Source organism: Hyperolius riggenbachi, chromosome 7 (genome assembly GCF_040937935.1).
Source record: "Hyperolius riggenbachi isolate aHypRig1 chromosome 7, aHypRig1.pri, whole genome shotgun sequence".
NCBI classification, from domain to species: domain Eukaryota; kingdom Metazoa; phylum Chordata; class Amphibia; order Anura; family Hyperoliidae; genus Hyperolius; species Hyperolius riggenbachi.
The window spans coordinates 12,995,737-13,017,152 of NC_090652.1; the positions used below are offsets into that span (position 1 = coordinate 12,995,737).

Genomic DNA, 21,416 nt, shown 5'->3' on the forward strand with positions numbered 1-21,416 from the left:
GCATTGCGTTTATTTTCTGGTGAAATGTTTGCCCGCATTGCGTTTATTTTGTACTGACATGTTGCCCCATTGCGTTTATTTTGTACTGACATGTTTGCCCGCATTGCGTTTATTGTCTGGTGAAATGTTTGCCCACATTGCGTTTATTTTCTGGTGAAATGTTTGCCCGCATTGCGTTTATTTTGTACTGACATGTTGCCCCATTGCGTTTATTTTGTACTGACGTTTGCCCGCATTGCGTTTATTGTCTGGTGAAATGTTTGCCCACATTGCGTTTATTTTCTGGTGAAATGTTTGCCCGCATTGCGTTTATTTTGTACTGACATGTTGCCTCATTGCGTTTATTTTGTACTAACATGTTGCCCGCATTGCGTTTATTTTGTACTGACATGTTTGCCCGCATTGCGTTTATTTTGTACTGACATGTTTGCCCACATTGCGTTTATTTTCTGGTGAAATGTCTTCCCGCATTGCGTTTATTTTGTACTGACATGTTGCCCGCATTGCGTTTATTTTGTACTGACATGTTTGCCCGCATTGCGTTTATTTTGTACTGACATGTTTGCCCGCCTCACGTTTATTTTGTACTGACATGTTTGCCCGCATTGCGTTTATTTTGTACTGACATGTTTGCCCGCATTGCGTTTATTTTGTACTGACATGTTTGCCCGCATTGCATTTATTTTATACTGACTTGTTTGCCCGCATTGCATTTATTTTATACTGACATGTTGCCCGCATTGCGGTTATTTTGTGCTGACATGTTGCCTATTGCGTTTATTTTCTGGTGTCTGGGGTAACTGTTACTGCATTTATTATTTAATGGTCATAGATGGCTATGTTTGCTGCTTTGTGGTTATGGTAACTATTAGCATCACACAGTTTCTGCACACCCATGATGCAAAGTCTCGTTTGTCCACATCATGGCGTAAACACTGCTTTCTTATGCCTCGCTGTTACATCATTACGTTAGCTCCGCCCATACAATTTCTTGGCCACGCCCATTTTTCGGCGCGGCGCAAAGTCTTCGTCGCTGCGCGCTCCTCAGTCCTCCCCACTTTGTGGTAACGGGAATAAACGTTACCAACGTGAAGATCAGAGCGTTGTTTGCGAGGAGCACGCAGTTTCCGAACAGTAGTCGGGGCAGTTCTAGCGTCATTGCTATCTCCTGGGAACTACAACTCTAAATCTTCCTAGCTAATCTTTTATAGCAAGATTTGTGGCCCGGGGCCACACAAATGTCCAGATCCAGGAATAATCCAATTTCCTCAGGTGTGACAGCACGTCCTTGCTGGCTATGATATGCAAATTCCAAGGCTTTCCTGTCCCACTTTGAACTTTGCAGCCCGATTGTATTTTGAGAACAACAAGTATCCTGTTTACACAAACAGACTTCAAAGCAATTCAAACACTTCCAGCCCAATATTGAGACTAACAGGTAGCCGATCACCTATATAGGCTTCAAAGTGGTCGGGTGATTGTCTAATTAAGCGTTTCCTTGTTAGAGGCTAGGTAGTCATTTCCTAATTAAATGTCCAGGTTCCTTTGCCTATTCAATGTAACTGGTCTATTCAATGCAGACAATGGTAGAATGGAAATGTAATTTACATTGACATACAAAAACTCAAAATAGCAGCTTCCATCAGCCAGGTGACCAATTATACCCTGAAGCCAGCTGCAATACACATAAAGTAGTACACAGCAGACAGAAAAATGAAAAAATATGCTTCTGTATTATCCCAATTCCCAACATCATACTAGCTGCTATATCATGACACTCTGCTTTGCCTGGGTGTACACATATCAGTGGGACATGGCAGCATTTTTTATATATTCTGGAATACCTGGAACTTGTGTAGATTCAGCTGGATCAGGTTTCTGTTATTACAATCCTTACATAAGCAATAATGTAAAACTAATTATCAAGTCTATGAGTGGTGAACAGACGTTACACAGTAAAATGTATTGATTTTTTTCTTAAAGAGACTCTGTAACAAAAATTGCATCCTGTTTTTTATCATCCTACAAGTTCCAAAAGCTATTCTAATGTGTTCTGGCTTACTGCAGCACGTTCTACTATCACCATCTCTGTAATAAATCAACTTATCTCTCTCTTGTCAGACTTGTCAGCCTGTGTCTGGAAGGCTGCCAAGTTCTTCAGTGTTGTGGTTCTGCTATGAACTCCCCCCTTCCAGGCCCCTCTATGCACACTGCCTGTGTGTTATTTAGGATTAGAGCAGCTTCTCTCTTATCTTTTACAAGCTGGATAAATCCTCCTCTGAGCTGGCTGGGCTTTCACATACTGAGGAATTACATACAGGCAGAGCTGTCTGCACTCTGCAGGAAGAAACAGCCTGACACTTCAGTGGAAGATAGCTGCAGGGGGAGAGAAACACACAAATGATCTCTTGAGATTCAAAAGGAATGCTGTATACAGCCTGCTTGTGTATGGATGTATTTTCTATGTGTGGACATACTGTACATCAACCTACTTCCTGTTTTGGTGGCCATTTTGTTTGTTTATAAACAAACTTTTTAAAACTGTTTTTAACCACTTTTAATGCGGCGAGGAGCGGCGAAATTGTGTCAGAGGGTAATAGGAGATGTCCCCTAACGCACTGGTATGTTTACTTTTGTGCGATTTTAACAATACAGATTCTCTTTAAAGAGAACCTGAACTGATAATTAAAAGTCAAAATAAACACACACACATCATACTTGCCTCCTGTGTAGACCGCTCCTCAATCTCTTTCTCCTCTCCCGTGTCCTGTTTATCCACTGTGATCAAGGGAATTCTCCATCCTCCATTTTGAAAATGGCCATTAGCTCATAACAGCTTCCTGGTCAGCACACTGTTACACTATAACATCGCCCACTTGAGCCATAGGGAAGCATGGACATTACCTGGCACATCTGTTGTCCTCTCAGTTATAACTGACAGCAACTAATATATTTCAGTTCTGACAAAATGTTGTCAGAACTGGAAGGGATCACGGTCAGAAGAAAATGGTGAGCTTCTCACAGGAACTGATGGCAAGGTAACTATGTAATGTTCAGTTGAAGTTACCTCATGTGTTTATTTTAAATAATTTTACTCAGTTCAGGTTCCCTTTAAAGAGGAACTGTAACCAATGATTGAACTTCATCCCAATCAGTAGCTGATACCCCTTTTCCCACAAGAAATATTTACCTTTTCTTAAATACATCATCTGGGGGGTCTGTATGGCTGATATTGTGGTGTAACCCCTCCCACAGTGTGATGTCATGACCATGGTCCTGACAGTTTCCTGTCTGTGAACCTCGTTGCATTGTGGGAAATAACGGCTGTTTCCAACTGCCAAGCAACCAGTATCTCCCTCTGTGCATATGAATATCTATAAAATAAAAATAACCTTTTAGCCTATCGCATTGTTAGGGGGGGGGGGGGGGGGCTATAGATAATGGCAGTTAGCACTGTCTTATTTTTTTTCATGTCTGCCAGTAGTAAAGATGATGACCTGCAGGCTAATTGTGGATCAAAGTACATGAACAAATTACATGGCGAACAGCTAGTCTATTTTATAACTTCTCACTTTGCAATGTATTGATTTTTTTTCCCCTTTTCGCTAAAGTTCTTCTTTATAACTGGAAGTAACTATCCAGTAATGTTACACAATGACCTCACGCCACATGCCTTCTTTCTGCAGGGCTGTCTGCGCATGGACCCTGACGACAGACTGAGCTGTGAGCAGCTCCTGGAGAGCGTATACTTAAACCCCGCCCGCGAGGAGCCAGAGAGGAGGAAGGGGAGGGGACGGAGGAGGCAACAGGTAAGGAATGGTGGCGACACTTTCTTCTGCTAAACTACAAACACTACCCTAACTCTAGATCAGAGCCTAGATCCAGGCAAATGTAAACAATACCTGTATAAATTGTGGTCGGGTGTTAGCTGTGGAATGAGGCGATCTCCATCAAAATAATTTACTATAACATCTCTATTAATTAACCTTCCTATCGATAAGCCCGAGCTGAGCTCGTGCTATGCCGCGCAGGAGGATTTCTCAGGCCCTGCTGGGCCGATTTGCATAATTTTTTTTTTTTTTGCAACACGCAGCTAGCACTTTGCTAGCTGCGTGTGCATTCCGATCGCCACCGCTCCGCGCAAGATCGCCGCTAATCGCCGCGCCGTAGCCAGCCCCCCAGACCCCCGTGCGCTGCCTGGCCAATCAGTGCCAGGTAGCGCTGAGGGGTGGATTGGGACTCCCTTAGACGTCACAACGTCCATGACGTCAGTGACGTCATCCCGCCCCGTCGCCATGACGATGGGGGAAGCCCTTCAGGAAATCCCGTTCTTTGAACGGGATTTCCTGATCAAGATCGCTGGAGGCGATCGAAGCGGGCGGGGGGATGCCGCTGAAAGTCTGAGCAGGGAGTCGAAGTCTGCTCAATGGGCAGTGGTAATTTACAGATCTTCAAAGGCAGCTGGGAAAATCTTTATGAATTAGCACACAGACCGGGAAAATACCGAATGCGGTATTTTCCCTCCAAAAAATTTTTTATCGCACTGCTTTTATGAATCGAGGCCAATGAAACAATTGACAGTTTCTGCCTAGTTTGAGACCTGGTTGGACTATCGCATAACCCTCACTGAGGAGGGAATTACAGCCATAAAACACTTTTCTGGCAGAAAATGGCTTCTGAGAGCAGGAAAATGATAAAAAGGGTCAAAAGTTCATAGATTTTAGCTCTGGCATACTACAATGCATTTGTCAGTGAGCAGAGACAATGAAACAATACAAACTTAAAAAGTAGATTTAAATCTCACTAATATTATAAATGCGAAAGTTCGGATGTTTGTTACTCAATCACACAACAATAGCTGAACGGATTTGAATGAAATTTGGCACACACATAGTACATTACCTGGAATAAAGTATAGGATACTTTTTATCCCCATAACCAAAAAGTGGGCGGAGACAAATACAAATTTCACTGGGAAAAATGTAAACTGCAGCCATTCTTACACTGTTAATGGCAGGGTTCTCCAACTTTGCACAGTTGGTCACTGGATGACTGGGATTCATATTCATAAAAGTGGGTGGAGCCTACAAACAGCCAATCAGATTTGTTTCATTTCAATGCAAATTATTGATGCCAAAGACCACAAAGCTCACAAGCTTAGTCATTGAGTAATTGAGTAATTGTGTGTTAGGGTTAGAAAAAGTGGATGCAGCCAACACCAACCAAATACATACCCGGGCAATGCTGGGTCATCAGTGGGCGGAGACAAATACAAATTGCACTGGGAAAATGTAAACTGCAACCATTCTTACACTGTTAATGGCCGTGTAATGCAAATTATTGAAGCCAAAGACCACAAAGCTCACAAACTAGGTTATTGAGTAATTGTGTGTTAGGGTTAGAGAAAGTGGGCCATCAGCTAGTATAAAATAAAACTGTTGAAATCTAAAAAAAAGTTTAGGAGGAGGAGGATAGATACAATTGCTTATCTCATCAGTTTTTTTTCACCTAGTGTTTCCTTTAAATGGCTGAGTTTTCTAAAGTTTAAAAAAATGTTCAGTCAAGTCAGCATTTACTACTTATTGTCTGAATCGCCTGTATAAAAGTACTTGAAGTGATAATGACCAACGCCAATGTTTTTTTTAATTGCTCGCTAACCAGAAATAAGTCCCCCCCGAACCCTTTTTCCAAACTAAGGGAAATTTCTGAGGTTAATGTCACCCTCTCGAGTGGACCACTCCACTCTTCCTCATACCACCCTGCCTTCTGGCTGTGAAGCAAACCTTGCCCACACCTCCTTACTCTCATGAACAAATGTGTAGATGGGGTTTTTCAGCACCCCCGGGCAAAGTCTATGTGTGTTTCCCCTCCTGGACCCCTCGTGTCATTAGATTTCTATGGTACGGAGAAGTTTGTGGATTGGTGAGAGAAATTAAACTGGGTTCTCCTAGTGGATGGTGCAAGAAATCACACTAGATGCTGCTGGGTGCTTCAGGGTGGGTGAAATTGTGCTGGGAAGATGGAATGTCAAGGGGAAATTTTTTGATGCAGTTTAGAGGGAAAAAAATACTTGTATGTAAGTGAGTAAAGGTAGTTATCCTTGTACCAACTAAGACCTCTGTTGCCCAAATAATGGCTTATGATTGGATGAGGTGATTGAGCTGGTAATTATCTTTCTTCTTCCATTTGGCTGTGCCGCGCGTCACCAGCTCCCTAGCGGTTATGTCCTTCTGCCTGCGCCCCCTTCTTCAACTTGCTGGTCTGCACCCAGGGCAGTCGCCCTGCCCGCACTGCCCAAGAAACGGCTCTGCTTATGGCTCCAAAATCTCCATGCAGTTAGAAAAGTTTAGTATTTTTTGCTGTAGAAACAGAAGCTGTAGAAGGGCTGAAGGAGGTGAACAGTGGCTGAGGGACTCTTTTAGGTTGATCAGGACAGTTAAGGCGCGTACACATGCCATACCGCCGCAAACGACGGGTCCGTCAGACCCTCCGGCTGGACGGACGTTCAGCCAACAGCAGCACGTGTGTGCGCGCTGTCGGCAGACTGATAATAAGGCTGTTTCTGAACGATGCGCTGAGCCTTGCCTCAGATCCGGCCATGCTTGCCCCGCTGTTTGCACATTTTTATAATTTGCAGGGAATTTGGAACCAGACCTCTCAGTGTGTGATTTCTCTCTCTACAGACCCAGCTGCTGCCTCAGATCCCTGGAAACGGAGTCTCTCCGGCCCCAGAGGGCAAAAACAGGCCCCGCGCACAGAAGTTTGACCATTTCCCCAACATTTAGGCGTTCCGCCTGCTTCTTCTCAACTGGCCAGCAGAGGGCGTTTGTCTCAGGGAGAATCTGCCAGTGTTATAAAGACTGTAAACATGAAGAACTCATTCCATTGTGAGACCAATCACCAATAACGTCCATTTCCAAGGATCAATTGACTGCTAATACACATGGAGAATACAACAGCCTGAGTGGTGGGTGGAGCATGGTGGGCGGAGTCACATCACCTGCTGGCTTCTTATCTCTTTAGAGGCCAATGTGTTGATGTCTCTCTGGCTCCACCCTCCTTATTGGCACCTCCCCCTCCTTCTGCTCTGTTCGCTGCAACATTCCAGCAGTGGGAGTTTGAGGCCCTCCTAATGACTGTATGTTGACCTGGAACCGCGAATGCCGAGACCTCACCACCGGAGTCCCCAAGAGACGAAACCACCAGCCTCCACTAAACATGTTTATATTAGTTTTGGGTGGAGTGACCCTCTAAATGACTGTTAGGAGACACATGTTCATCTACCTGAAGTTCTTGTTTACCTTATTTTACTTTGATTGTATCTCAGTTCATTATTTCTTTGCATTCGACATGTCCTGAGTGAAATTCAATAAGTTAGTAGTGATAGAACTTGTTTTCAATAAATATTACAATTGTCAATAAACTGTTATATGGAGATTCTTCTTCGGAATGGGCTTATATCCCATGTGATATCTCATTTAAGTGTGCTTTGTTCGAATAGATATGTGCAACAGCCAGAGCCGGGCTGAGGTAGAGGCGAGAGAGGCTCCAGCCTTAGGGCGCAGTGTAGGAGGGGGCTCAGGGCTGGGCAGAGGCGAGAGGCTCCAGCCTTAGGGCGCAGTGTAGGAGGGGGTGCAGGGCGGGTCAGAGGCAGAGAGGCTCCAGCCTCAGGGCGCAGTGTAGGAGGGGGCGCAAGGGCGGGGCCGAGGCAGAGGCGAGAGAGGCTCCAGCCTCAGGGCGCAGTGTAGGAGGGGGCGCACAACTCACTCAGCTATCATTCCCCTATTGTGTTTGAAGCAGAGAGAAATAAGGGGATACATGGTAGTGACTGGAAGCCAGATAACTAGAGATGAAGGTGTTGGGGGGATTGGGGGAGCCCTGGGGCGCCTCTCACTCTAATAGCAATCAGTGTGTGGCGGTTGGGGTGGGAGGGATGGAGGGGTGCACTTTGGTGTCTCAGCCTTGGGTGTCTCAGCCTTGGGTGCTAGAGGACCTTGTCCCGGCTCTGGCAGCAGCTTTCATGGAGAGAGAGAGGGTGTGTGTGTACATGTGCGCGCGTGCACACGTGCTAAAAGGCAGCAAGGTGCTACTGTGCATTTGTTGCAGGGGCATATCTGGATAATATAGCGCCTATGGCAAACACTGAAACTGTGCCCCATATCCATTTGCGCCGGGGCCAGCTTTAGGGGGTGGCAAGAGGAGGCAGAGCCCCCTCAAATAGACTTCTTGCCCCCTCAAATCAGAGCCGCTGTCTCGGAGCTGCTGCTTCCTGGTCCGTGGAACGCAGTCAGTGTAGTGAGCGGTCATGTGCTCACTCAGTCACATGATTTGGCCTGCGGGCCAGAGTTTGACATGTATGATCTATTGTATGCTGATATGTGATATGTATATTTGCAGTTCAAGTACTCATTGCATCCTTTCTGTTATTTGTTCACACCAACTTACTGCAGCTCACTACAGATCATTACCTGGTCTCAATTTATTGAGTAGTAGGAGGGTGTTTAACTGCCTGCTAAGCTCCATACATGCCCCAGGGGTACACGTGGTAGTGAGGACAGGACACCGCCCCCTAGGATAGATAGCCAGAAGTAGTCCCTCCTGTAAAGGTAGTCAACAAGTTCAGGTTGCCCTCCCAGCATAAGTAATGAGATAAGTTCTCTCCCCCCTGTATAAGTAACCCCCCCCCCCCCAGTATAGGTTGCTAAGTATAAGTAACGAGCAGCATTTCTCAGTATGATGGTAGAGCATGAGGGAGAATGGGGCAGCCATGGCGCCCATGGAACAAGCCATGCTTGCACCCCTCTAGATACGCCTCTGGACATAGGGCCTTTGATGACGAAGAAGTATTTGCAGCGAAACAGCTGTCTGGCCACTGCTTGTGCCTCCCCTCACTGATGTCTGCGTTGTGCTTTAACCTTTTGATGGTAAAATAAAGCTTGAATATTGATTCCTATGTGTCTGTCTGTCTTTTCTCCTACACAACATTTCCACATTACAGCCAGTCTGTTGGCCCTCATGCTACACAGACGTTGGTAAGATTGCATCTCGTATGGCCAGCCAGCCTTACACAAGCAAATGTGTAACTTCAAATCAAACATTCCATCTGTTTGTAACATGAAGAGCCTTCCATATAACAGACTCCAATTACCCTGCAGGACCACCCCCCTTGACCCTGCTACAGCCAGCAGGGGGCAGCACTTGTTGAGGACAAGAAACAAAATACAAAGACAACAAGTAGGCCAGAGATGAGCTTTAGTTTCTATATTTAATATCATGACCTCCCCATGGGACGAATCCATCTGTCGCAGGTGTTAGGGGTTCCAGTTTTCCAATCCGACCCCCTCCAGCCTTTCGTCTAATGATCCAGGATCTTAGTAATGACTCCGGCACCAATGGTCTTGTTCGAATCCCGCAGGCTGAACCGCTGACCCTCCATCAGGACCATCGGCTTCTGGAGGGTCATAGTCATAATCACGTTATCACCGGGCATCACCATCTCCTGCAAGAGAAGGCAGAGGCATAACCATGAGGTGGGAGGAGCTACGGAATTCACTACATCCTGTCAAATCTCGGAACCTTGATAGAAGCACACAACTAATTCCTAGTGACGTGACTGCAGAGAGTGTACACCTGCAATATGACTTCATAAAAGTTCATAAAATCAGAAGATATGGCCAGCCTCTCCCTTACTCTTTACCGCATCACAGTGGTCACTGTGGACAACCCCTCCCTCCCCCACCCAAAAAAAAAGAAGGGAAAGATTTGTAATATTCTCAATATCCGAGGACAGGTGTGTAGATGGCTGAACCCTTTAGCGGCCAATTTATTTAGTCTTGCAAGTGCTCCAGGCCAATTTATTTTAGCAATTTTTTAATTTACTTGTTATATTTCTTTGCTTCTAATTAGTACTGCTGTAATGTGTATTTATGGTCACTAGTCATAGGGGGCAGTGTGACACAATAACGGGACTTCTAAACATACATTTCTAAGAGCGCTACAATCTTACTTTTAATTGCGGTACTGTATAAGTCCTCTTTCAGTTCATGAGAACAAGCATATAAAATTCCCATCAAGTGTCCCAGGTGTGCGCTCTATTGCTGCTTCAGGGAAAAGCCGAGCTTATACAAAAATCATATGTATAGGTAGCGCTGAACCCATCCTACCATTCCACCACCGTTCACCGTGAGCGAGAGAACTCCGTTAGGTGTGACCACTGATTAGTCATATAAGATATGATAGTTCCCCTCGGTCACTACAGCTGTTAGGGTGTCTTCTCTGTCGGGTAGTCACTGATGCCAAGTGGACCCTTTAGTATAAGAACCTCTCTTGATGAAAGAGCCAGTCGAATGACGATTTAAGATACTTTTATTGCACAAGAAAAGACAACGTGTTTCGCAGGTTTTTTTCTGCATCTTCAGTTCAATAACAAATTGAGCCTAGGGCTTCGACCAGCCCCCCGCAGCCGTCCTGTGCCCATGCCGATCCTCCACGATCCTCCGTTCTCCTGCCGGGGTTAAGTTTGTTTTTTCACTGACTGGGAGTCGGCCGGACACAGCGCCTGCGCAGCCCTCGCCACACATAGTTACGCTGCCAGGAGTAAAGATGTTGTCACCTTTTTTCCCCTCTGACTCAGGACAACACAGCAGACTCCTCCTCTTAGCTCAAACAGCCCCAGAGCTGACTCCCAGTCGGTGAAAAACAAAACTTAGCCGTGGTGGGAGTAGGGAGGATAGTAGAGGACCAACACGGGCACAGGATGGCTGCCGAAGCCCCAGGCACAATTTGTTATTGAACTAAGGATGCAGGAAAAACCTGCGAAACACATTGTCTTTTCCTGTGCAATAAAAGTATCTTAACCACTTCCCCGCCCATGTACAGTATATATACGCCCCTTGAAACTTCATTACCATGCCTTGGGAGTATATATACGTACACCCGCCGCCACTACCGCTGTCCACGCTCCCGCTTGCTGGTGCATGCGCTCTTGCTCTCACCCGGAGATCAATGAATGCAGTTCCCTTTCATTGATCTAAGTCCCCGCAGCAATAATCGGCTGCTTCTATGAGAAGCTGTGCGATCATTCTAAAAAAAACATTTCCCATCCTCACTACACTTCCTGTAAGCATACATACTATGCTTACAGGACGCATTCACAAAAAATGACTGTGGCCATCTTGTGGCCAAATAGAAAAACTACATTTAAAAGCATTTTTTTTATATACAAATACATATTTTTACATTTTAAATTAACTCAATACTTCCCACACTCCCCAATTGTTACCAATTTTTTTTTTGTAAAAAAAATAAATAAATACATACATAAATAGTTACCTTAGGGACTGAACTCTTTAAATATTTATATCAAGAGGGTATAACACTGTTACTTTATAAACTATGGGCTTGTAATTAGGATGGACGCAAAACAGAAAAAATGCACCTTTATTTCCAAATAAAATATTGGTGCCAGGCATTGGGATAGGGACACAATTTAAATGGTGTAATAACCAGTACAAATGGGAAAATAAAATACGTGGATTTTAATTATAGTAGCATGTATTATTTAAAAATTATAATGGCCGAAAACTGAAAAATATTTTTTTTTCTTATTTTCCCATTAAAACACATTTAGAATAAAATATCTATTAGCATAATGTCCCACCCAAAGAAAGCCTAATTGGTGGAGAAAAAAACAAGATATAGTTCATTTCATTGTGATAAGTAGTGATAAAGTTATTGGTGAATGAATGGAAGGAGCGCTAAAAGTTGAAAATTACTCTGGTGCTCAAGGGGTAAAACCCCTCAGTTGTGAAGTGGTTAAATCGTCATTCAATTGGCTTTTTCATCAAGAGAGGTTTTAACATTGAAGAGTCCACTTTGCATCAGTGACTACCTGATGGAGGAGACACCCTGACAGCTGTAGTGACTGAGGGGAACTATCATATCTTATATAACCAATCTAACAGTGGTCACATCTAACGGGTGAGTTCTCTCCCTCATGGGGTGAACAGTGGGGGAATTGTAGGGGAGGTTGAGCGCTACCTTTACATATGATTATTAACAGAGGACTTCAACTTTCAGTTTTTATATTTTCTGCTAGTAGAGAGAGATCAAAGCATTCCAAGAATTTACAGCACAAGGAGTTCTGTCGACTGAGGTCAAAAGCACTGCACTTATCTCAAACACGATAACTCCATTGAAGCAGGACAACTGAAGTGAGAAGAATATGGAGGCTGCCATATTTATTTCCTTTTAAGCAATATCAGTTGCTTGGCAGCCCCGCTGGTCTATTTGGCTGCAGTAGTGGCTGAAACACACCAGAAACAAGCATGCAGCTAATCTTGTCAGAACTGACAATAATGTCAGAATCACCTGATCTGCTGCATGCTTAGCTTATGTCGATGGTTCCTGTGATTATAACAACCCCAGGAGGCAAAAGGAGCCCAGGAGCCCCATGGTGCAGAATCGTGTAAGATTCAGGAAAGCAAATTGCTAAGGATGTATATACTCACAAAGGCCAGTTGCAAATCCTTGCAACCACCGTCAGAGCAGGCGGGAAATTAACCGTCCCCGATCGGTTTCCCAGGTCTGTGGCAGGAACTGGGTGGTCGCAGTCCGGAAGTTCCTTAGGGCAACTAAAAAACTATCACCTCTAAAAGAGGTATGACAACTTGACAAGACACTTAAAGAGACTCTGTAACCTCAAAAACCTCCCCTGGGGGGTACTCACCTCGGGTGGGGGAAGCCTCCGGATCCTAATGAGGATTCCCACACCGTCCTCTGTCCCACGGGGGTCTCGCCGCAGCCCTCCGAACAGCCGGTGACAGACCCGACTGTCAGTTCAATATTTACCTTTGCTGGCTCCAGCGGGGGCGCTGTGGCTGCTTTCCGCTCCGAACTACACGGAAATACCCGATCTCATTCGGGTGCGCTCTACTGCGCAGGCGCAGGAAACTTGCGCCTGCGCAGTAGAGCAGACCCGACGGCGATCGGGTATTTCCGTGTAGTTCGGAGCCGACAGCCGTCAGAGCGTCTGCGCAGGAGCCGGGAAGGTAAATATTGACGTCACGGCTGTACGGAGGGCTGCAGCGAGACCCCTGACGGATGGAGGACGGCGTGGGAAGCCTCATTAGGATCTGGAGGCTTCACCCACCCGAGGTGAGTACCCCCCAGGGGATCTTTTGACGTTACAGATCCTCTTTAAAATGGGTGGAGGTGCCCAATGCATAAAAGATAGGCTAATAAGCTATTCATCTTATAAACAGAGAGGGAATCTTACCTCTCTTAAAGAATTTGGACCAGTTTATTGAAAAAAGGTCTTTTATTCAAGCACATAAAATTTACAACGCATTTCGCGGTTACTTGCCCGCTTCCTCAGGTCAGTGAAAAAAACAGGTGCCTTACCTGCTATGGCCACCCCTGTGTTAAGTGTTTGCTGCATGCTTGTTCAGGGTCTATGGCTATAAGTATTAGAGGCAGAGGATCAGCAGGGTTGCCAGGCAACTGGTATTAAATATGGCAGCCTCCATATCCCTCTCACTTCAGTTGTTCTTTAAAGAGACTCCGTAACAAAAATTGCATCCTGTTTTTTATCATCCTACAAGTTCAAAAAGTTATTCTAATGTGTTCTGGCTAACTGCAGCACTTTATACTATCACTGCCTCTGTAATAAATCTCTCTCTTGTCAGACTTGTCGGCCTGTGTCTGGAAGGCTGCCAAGTTCTTCAGTGTTGTGGTTCTGTGATGCATCTCCCCCCTGGAGGCCCCTCTCTGCACACTGCCTGTGTGTTATTTAGGATTAGAGCAGCTTCTCTCTTCTCTCTTATCTTTTACAAGCTGGATAAATCGTCCTCTGAGCTGGCTGGGCTTTCACATACTGAGGAATTACAGACAAGGGCAAAGCTGTTCGCAGGAAGAAACGAGCAGCCTGACACTTCAGTGCATGAGAACAGAGTGAAAGAAACACACAAATGATCTCTTGAGATTCAAAAGGAAGGCTGTATACAGCCTGCTTGTGTATGGATGTATTTTCTATGTGTGGACATACTGTACATCAACCTACTTCCTGTTTTGGTGGCTATTTTGTTTGTTTATAAACAAACTTTTAAAAACTGTTTTTAACCACTTTTAATGCGGCGAGGAGCGGCGAAATTGTGTCAGAGGGTAATAGGAGATGTCCCCTAACGCACTGGTATGCTTACTTTTGTGCGATTTTAACAATACAGATTCTCTTTAAGGCTCCCTCTAGTGTTGTATATTGATATGTCAGCGGTACTAACCATCCCCTCCGGTAAGGTGATTTTCACAGTTACGTTCCAGGTCAGGAGGAACATGGTGGGGCAGTAGTTTGTGCGGAAGGGGGTGTGGCGGCCCCCCTCCTCCTTTTTCAGGATGTACACCTAAAAAGAAAACATACAGATTGATGAACAGTTATATGACAGCGGCACAGCACAGGGTGATATCCCCCCCCCCCCCCACACACACACACACATATACACACATACACCACACACTCACACACCTACACACACCACACATTCACACCATGCACACACACCACAAAACACACACACAACACACACCCATATACACACATACACCATACACACACACTCACACACCTACACACACCACACCATACACACACACACCATACATACACACACACCATACACATACACACACACACACACCTACACACACCACACCATACACACACACACCATACACACACACACACCATACTGTACACATACACACACCACACACACACCTACACACACACACCTACACACACCACACCATACACACACACACCTACACACACCACACCATACACACACACACCATACACACACACACACACCATACACACACACACACACACACACACCTACACACACCACACCATACACACACACACCTACACACACACACCATACACACACACACACACACACACCATACTGTACACATACACACACCACACACACACACACCTACACACACCACACCTACACACACCACACACACGCGCGCACACACATACACCATACATACACACACACCATACACACACACTCACACACCTACACACACCACACCATACCATACACACACACATACACCATACACACACACACACACACACACACCTACACACACCACACCATACACACACACACTTACACACACACACCATACACACACACCATACTGTACACCTACACACACCACACACACGCGCACACACATATACACACATACACCATACATACACACACACCATACACACACACCATACACACACACAAATATACCATACACACACATACCTACACACCACACATACACGCACACACATATACACACCTACACACACACCATACACACACACATACACCATATACACACACCTACACACACCACAAACAAACCATATACACACACACACACACCATACACATACACACACCACACAAACACACACCTACACACACCACAAACAAACCATATACACACACACACACCATACACATACACACACACACCTACACACACCACACCATACACACACACACCTACACACACACACCATACACACACACACACACCATACTGTACACATACACACACCACACACACACACACACCTACACACACCACACACACACACCATACACACACACACACCATACTGTACACATACACACACCACACACACACACACCTACACACACCACACACATACACCATACATACACACACACCATACACACACACCATACACACACCACAAACAAACCATATACACACACACACACCATACACACACACTCACACACCTACACACACCACACCATACACACACACACCATACACATACACACACACATACCTACACACACCACACCATACACACACACACACCTACACACGCACACCATACACATACACACACACACACACCTACACACACCACACCATACACACACACACACCATACTGTACACATACACACACCACACACACACACACCTACACACACCACACACACGCGCGCACACACATACACCATACATACACACACACCATACACACACACACCATACACACACACAAATATACCATACACACACATACCTACACACCACACATACACGCACACACATATACACACCTACACACACACACCATACACACACACCATATACACACACCTACACACACCACACATTCACACCATACACACACACACCATACACACACACACCATACACACACACACACACACCATACACATACACACACACACACACCTACACACAACCACACCATACACACACACACTTACACACACACACCATACACACACACACACCATACTGTACACATACACACACCATACTGTACACATACACACACCACACACACACCTACACACACCACACACACGCGCACACACATATACACACATACACCATACATACACACACACAAATATACCATACACACACATACCTACACACCACACATACACGCACACACATATACACACCTACACACACACACCATACACACACACCATACACACACACAAATATACCATACACACACATACCTACACACCACACATACACGCACACACATATACACACCTACACACACACACCATACACACACACATACACCATATACACACACCACAAACAAACCATATACACACACACATACCATACAAACACACACCTACACACACACACTGTGTACACACACACACACAGATTGCAAAATGGAAACGGCCACAAACGTTTAGGCCCAGTGCACACCAAAAAGCACTAGCGTAATCGCAAACGCTCAGCGCTTTTTGAAGTGATTTTTTTAAAGTGATTCTAGGCATGTGTCTAGCGATTTTCTAATCATGCCTAGCCTTTTTTGGAGCGTTTGGTGTAGCGTTATTCATTTTTTGTTACAGCTGAGCTTTAACTGAACAGCTTCTGTAACAAAAACGTTTATAAAATCGCTCCGTTCTAGCGCTTTTCAGAGCGGTTTTCCACTTTCCTATACTTAACTTTGAGGCTGAATCGCCTCAGAAAACTGCAAAAATGCTGCAGGACCCGAGTTTGCGTTTGGGGAAAAAACGAATTGCTCTGGTGTGCACCAGCCCGTTGAAATACATTAGCCGAGTGCTTTTTAAAGAACAAGCATTTTTAAAAACACTCCAGAACCGCTGTTGGTGTGCACCAGCCCAGCCCTTAGAGAGTCGGTGAAAAAAAGGACAAACAATCCACCTGCCACAGAATAGTGTCCTCTTTACCGAAATAGCAGCATTTTTCAATTCTCTGTATCTTTAAAAATTGGGGATCGTCTTAAAGGGATACATAAGCCTACAAAAAAGCAGTTGAATTTACCTGGGACTTCTTGCAGCCCCCTGCAGTCATCTTGTGCCTGCGCCGTCCTTCCAAGTCCCTCAATTGACCAGTGGCGACCTCCTAAAAGCTGGCCAGTCGTGGCCAGTCGGAGACTACTGCGCATGAGCAGCCCCAAGCAGGGCCGGTTCTAGAATTTTTGCTAAACTTGTAATGATGCGCCCCCTCCCAAACCTTCCCCCCACCCACCCGACTTGGAATGATCCCACAGCACTCACTCACCAATTTACACTGCTTCATTTAATGTTCTCACATGACATGCTGCAGCGTAACACAATAGCACAGTGGCTGGCTGTGAGTCTGACAAACAAATTGCTGACCCTCAGCCCCTCATTCCTCCTCCTTAAAAATCAATGTTATAAAGCAAGCGGGGAACTTACTCACTTCCTTGTGCTCCAACGCTCACCGTGTCACTTCCTGTATGCTGCCCAATGAAGTACAGAGGGCGGCATTACAGGAAGTGACGTGGCGAGCGGTGGAACGCAAGGAAGTAAGTTCCCCGCTCGCCGCTTGCTTTATAACTTGATTATAAAAGAATCGGCAGGCAAATAAAAAAAAAAAAGCTTTACTCACCTGGGGCTTTCTCCAGCCCATTGCAGTCGACTGTCCCACGCCGAGCGCTCCGCTCTCTGCCGCCATCCCGGGCTCCGCACACGGAGACCCCGAGGTCGTCTTCACTGCACCTGCGCGAACCGCCGTTGTCAAGCCCATGTTGTACACGGCTTACTGTGCAGGCGCAGAACTAGTGGGCCCGCAGTGGAACCACACACTATGGGCCCCCGGCTCCCCCCTGACCACCTACACTAACTTTGGAAAGGGGCGGGGGGAGTCACTGGCTACCAACACTAACTTGGAGGGAAGCACTCTGGCTACTTACAGTAACTTTGCGTTGCAGATCCTCTTTAAGCTGCATGAATTTGCATACAAAATTTGCATAATCCTGCATCAACTCGTAATGATTTGCATCTGATTGACAAGCCCTGGCCCTGTTGGGTTTTGAACCCTGGCAGACTCACCTCAGTCTGGATCTTCTTGGCTGGTTTTATGGAGCCAGGTTTGCTCATGAAAAATCCTCTTTGGACATCAGTTCTGGTGAAGCCTCTGATGAGAGCTCCGAGGTTGTCGCCGGCCTCCCCATGGTCCAACGTCTGGTGGAACATCTCCAGCCCTGGGGGGAGGAGAGAGTGAGAGAAGCAGCACACAGCAACCAGGCAGACACCTCCCCCCATCCCCCATGAGTAAGATGATTATAACTGTGCCAGTGCCCTCATAGCAATGGAAATGACTAAGAGCTGTATGTCATACTATCTCATCATAATCCTCTCCCGCCCTATTGTCTGGCCTCCCATTGAACCACATTGCACCCCCTCAGTTAATCATGAATGCAGCAGCTAGATTCATCCATTCATCCCACCGCTCTGCTTCCACTTCTGCCCTCTGCGAAGCCCGACACTGGCTCCCTATCTGCTTCAGGATCAGTTTTAAGAGTCTGTGCCTTACCTACAAATCTGTGCACAAGACCTGCCCAACCTACATTTCTGAGCTCGTCCACAGATATATACCTGCCCTCCCCCTCCGGTCCTCCAATGATCTCCGCCTACAAATCTGTGCACAAGACCTGCCCAACCTACATCTCTGAGCTCGTCCACAGATATATACCTGCCCTCCCCCTCCGATTCTCCAATGATCTCTGCCTACAAATCTGTGCACAAGACCTGCCCAACCTACATCTCTGAGCTCGTCCACAGATATATACCTGCCCTCCCCCTCCGATTCTCCAATGATCTCCGCCTACAAATCTGTGCACAAGACCTGCCCAACCTACATTTCAGAGCTCGTCCACAGATATATACCTGCCCGTCCCCCTCCGGTCCTCCAATGATCTCTGCCTACAAATCTGTGCACAAGACCTGCCCAACCTACATCTCTGAGCTCGTCCACAGATATATACCTGCCCTCCCCCTCCGATTCTCCAATGATCTCCGCATACAAATCTGTGCACAAGACCTGCCCAACCTACATCTCTGAGCTCGTCCACAGATATATACCTGCCCGCCCCCTCCGGTCCTCCAATGATCTCCGCCTACAAATCTGTGCACAAGACCTGCCCAACCTACATTTCTGAGCTCGTCCACAGATATATACCTGCCCTCCCCCTCCGATTCTCCAATGATCTCTATTTCAAACAAGAGGTCAGCGCTCACAGTTTAACCCCCAACCCTCTATCACCTGTTCGCCTCCTCTTAAGAGTAAAAAATGTGTGTCACAAGAGGTAGCGCTCACGGTATGCGATCAACCCACCCTGATAAATTAGGGACTCGACAGAATACCCTTACATGCAAACCAGGATTAAGAACATTACAACCATAAAAAATTACAATCCTCTCAAATGCAAAAAGACCAATTAAGTCCTCTTAGGTCTCAGTAGATATCATTAATGTCCAATATATTCCTTGATATGCTAAAAAACTGGACCATATGAATATGATCCTATGCAGTTGAAAGTCCAAGTTTTCAGGACCTAAAATCTACTAAGCTTATATTAGACATTAAACCAGGCTAGAATCAACATATAGGTCTAGTGAACGACAGTCTTCACATATAAATCCCTCAGGACCATATGGGTGTGCTCCTATGCGATTGAAAGTCCAAGTTTCCAGGACCTAAAATCTACTCAGCTTAAATTAAACATTAAAACAGGCTAGAATCAACATATAAATCGAGTGAAAAACAGTCTTCGCATAAATTCCCTCAGGAGCGGCAGTCATTGGCTTCCAGCAGTATCAAAACAGGTCACCTCCACCAGCACCCTTTGTGTGCCACTCACCCCTGTCCTAGACCAACCAATGGTCTATATGAGCCTTGGGACCGTTCCCGGGTCGTCCCCCACCACTCCAGCAACACAGTGTCCACCAATAGATGATAGATGATGATCTTCATATGATGAGTACCTCAGTAAGAAAAAGCTCCCATAGCATAATACTGTTAAAAACTATTTATTTATAAAAAGCAATTGCACTCACATGGTCTTCAGTTAAAATCAGCGTTTGAGTAATTTATAACACGGGCTCTCCCCCGTATGGTGGCCAGGCTGGCAGGCTTCTATCAGTGTTCCCCCTCCGTTTCCGCCGCGCGCACGGAAAAACGCTGGGATGGATACCACATGTGCCTCCTCGCCTCTGCTCACACTCAGGCTAGTTCCCACTTCCACATCAGGCTCCGCCCGATCGATTTCGTCACTCAGTGACTCATCAGGGGCATGGAGCCTGATGCCTATCGTGGGATTATATAGGCCAAAACCGGCCCCACTATACACACCCCCCTCCTCACATGCAAACTATCCATACTGCATTATTTCCCTTCCTGCTTCCTCACATGCAAACTATCCAAACTCCATTGCTTCCCTTTCTACTGCCATCTAGAGGTTTCAAGTGGCATAAGCTCCCAAAAAAACTCCATACATAGCCGCATTATCCAGCCTGCAAGTCTGCCGCCATCTAGGGGTTACATTTAACATTGCATCCCACAAACATTCAACATTGAGAAAAAAATTATTACTCATCTATTGACCTATTTTTACACATAACCCATTTCCTTCCTCTGCAAGGTTACCAATTGTATGCATATTAACAATACCCATGTGCGTCCATTCATCCCCGCTCCACCTCCCCATAAATCTCCCTAACTTAATTTTCAATCCTCACCTCCCTAAACTAGGTCCCTCAGATCAATTCGACCCATTAGTTTTACCCACTTCCAGATTTAATTTTGTGGAGCAGGAGTAAATGGACACACATTTACAGATAGGTTATAGTTTCCATGCCCTATACACCCCCCACCATCAGAAATTCCCTCCATGGCTTTTGTATATATGTAAATCCCACATTCCTTACCCAAATACATGGGAGTCCATGTTGGCCATACCAGCCTGGTGCTAGTCCAGGTTTCTGTCGGGATGCATGCACACACATCACACCCCTACTCCCCTAG

General features: G+C 45.8%; 2 protein-coding genes across 2 annotated transcripts in view; one reads left to right on the forward strand and one right to left on the reverse strand.

Annotated features, from left to right (window-relative positions):
* CDKL4 (cyclin dependent kinase like 4) overlaps positions 1–7,449 on the forward strand; it is a 63,404-nt gene extending 55,955 nt beyond the window's left edge. Inside the window, exons 9-10 of the mRNA XM_068246462.1 lie at positions 3,687–3,809; positions 6,684–7,449. Of these exons, the coding sequence (XP_068102563.1) occupies positions 3,687–3,809; positions 6,684–6,785 (225 nt within the window). The 3' untranslated portion in view covers positions 6,786–7,449. The remainder of the gene's footprint in view (positions 1–3,686; positions 3,810–6,683) is intronic.
* A 1,834-nt stretch (positions 7,450–9,283) lies between these two features.
* Positions 9,284–21,416, reverse strand: part of LOC137524097 (elongation factor Tu, mitochondrial-like) — a 53,604-nt gene continuing 41,471 nt past the window's right edge. Inside the window, exons 9-11 of the mRNA XM_068243598.1 lie at positions 18,443–18,594; positions 14,277–14,396; positions 9,284–9,499 (exon numbers count right to left, since the gene is read on the reverse strand). Coding sequence (XP_068099699.1) covers positions 9,356–9,499; positions 14,277–14,396; positions 18,443–18,594 — 416 coding nt within the window. The 3' untranslated portion in view covers positions 9,284–9,355. The remainder of the gene's footprint in view (positions 9,500–14,276; positions 14,397–18,442; positions 18,595–21,416) is intronic.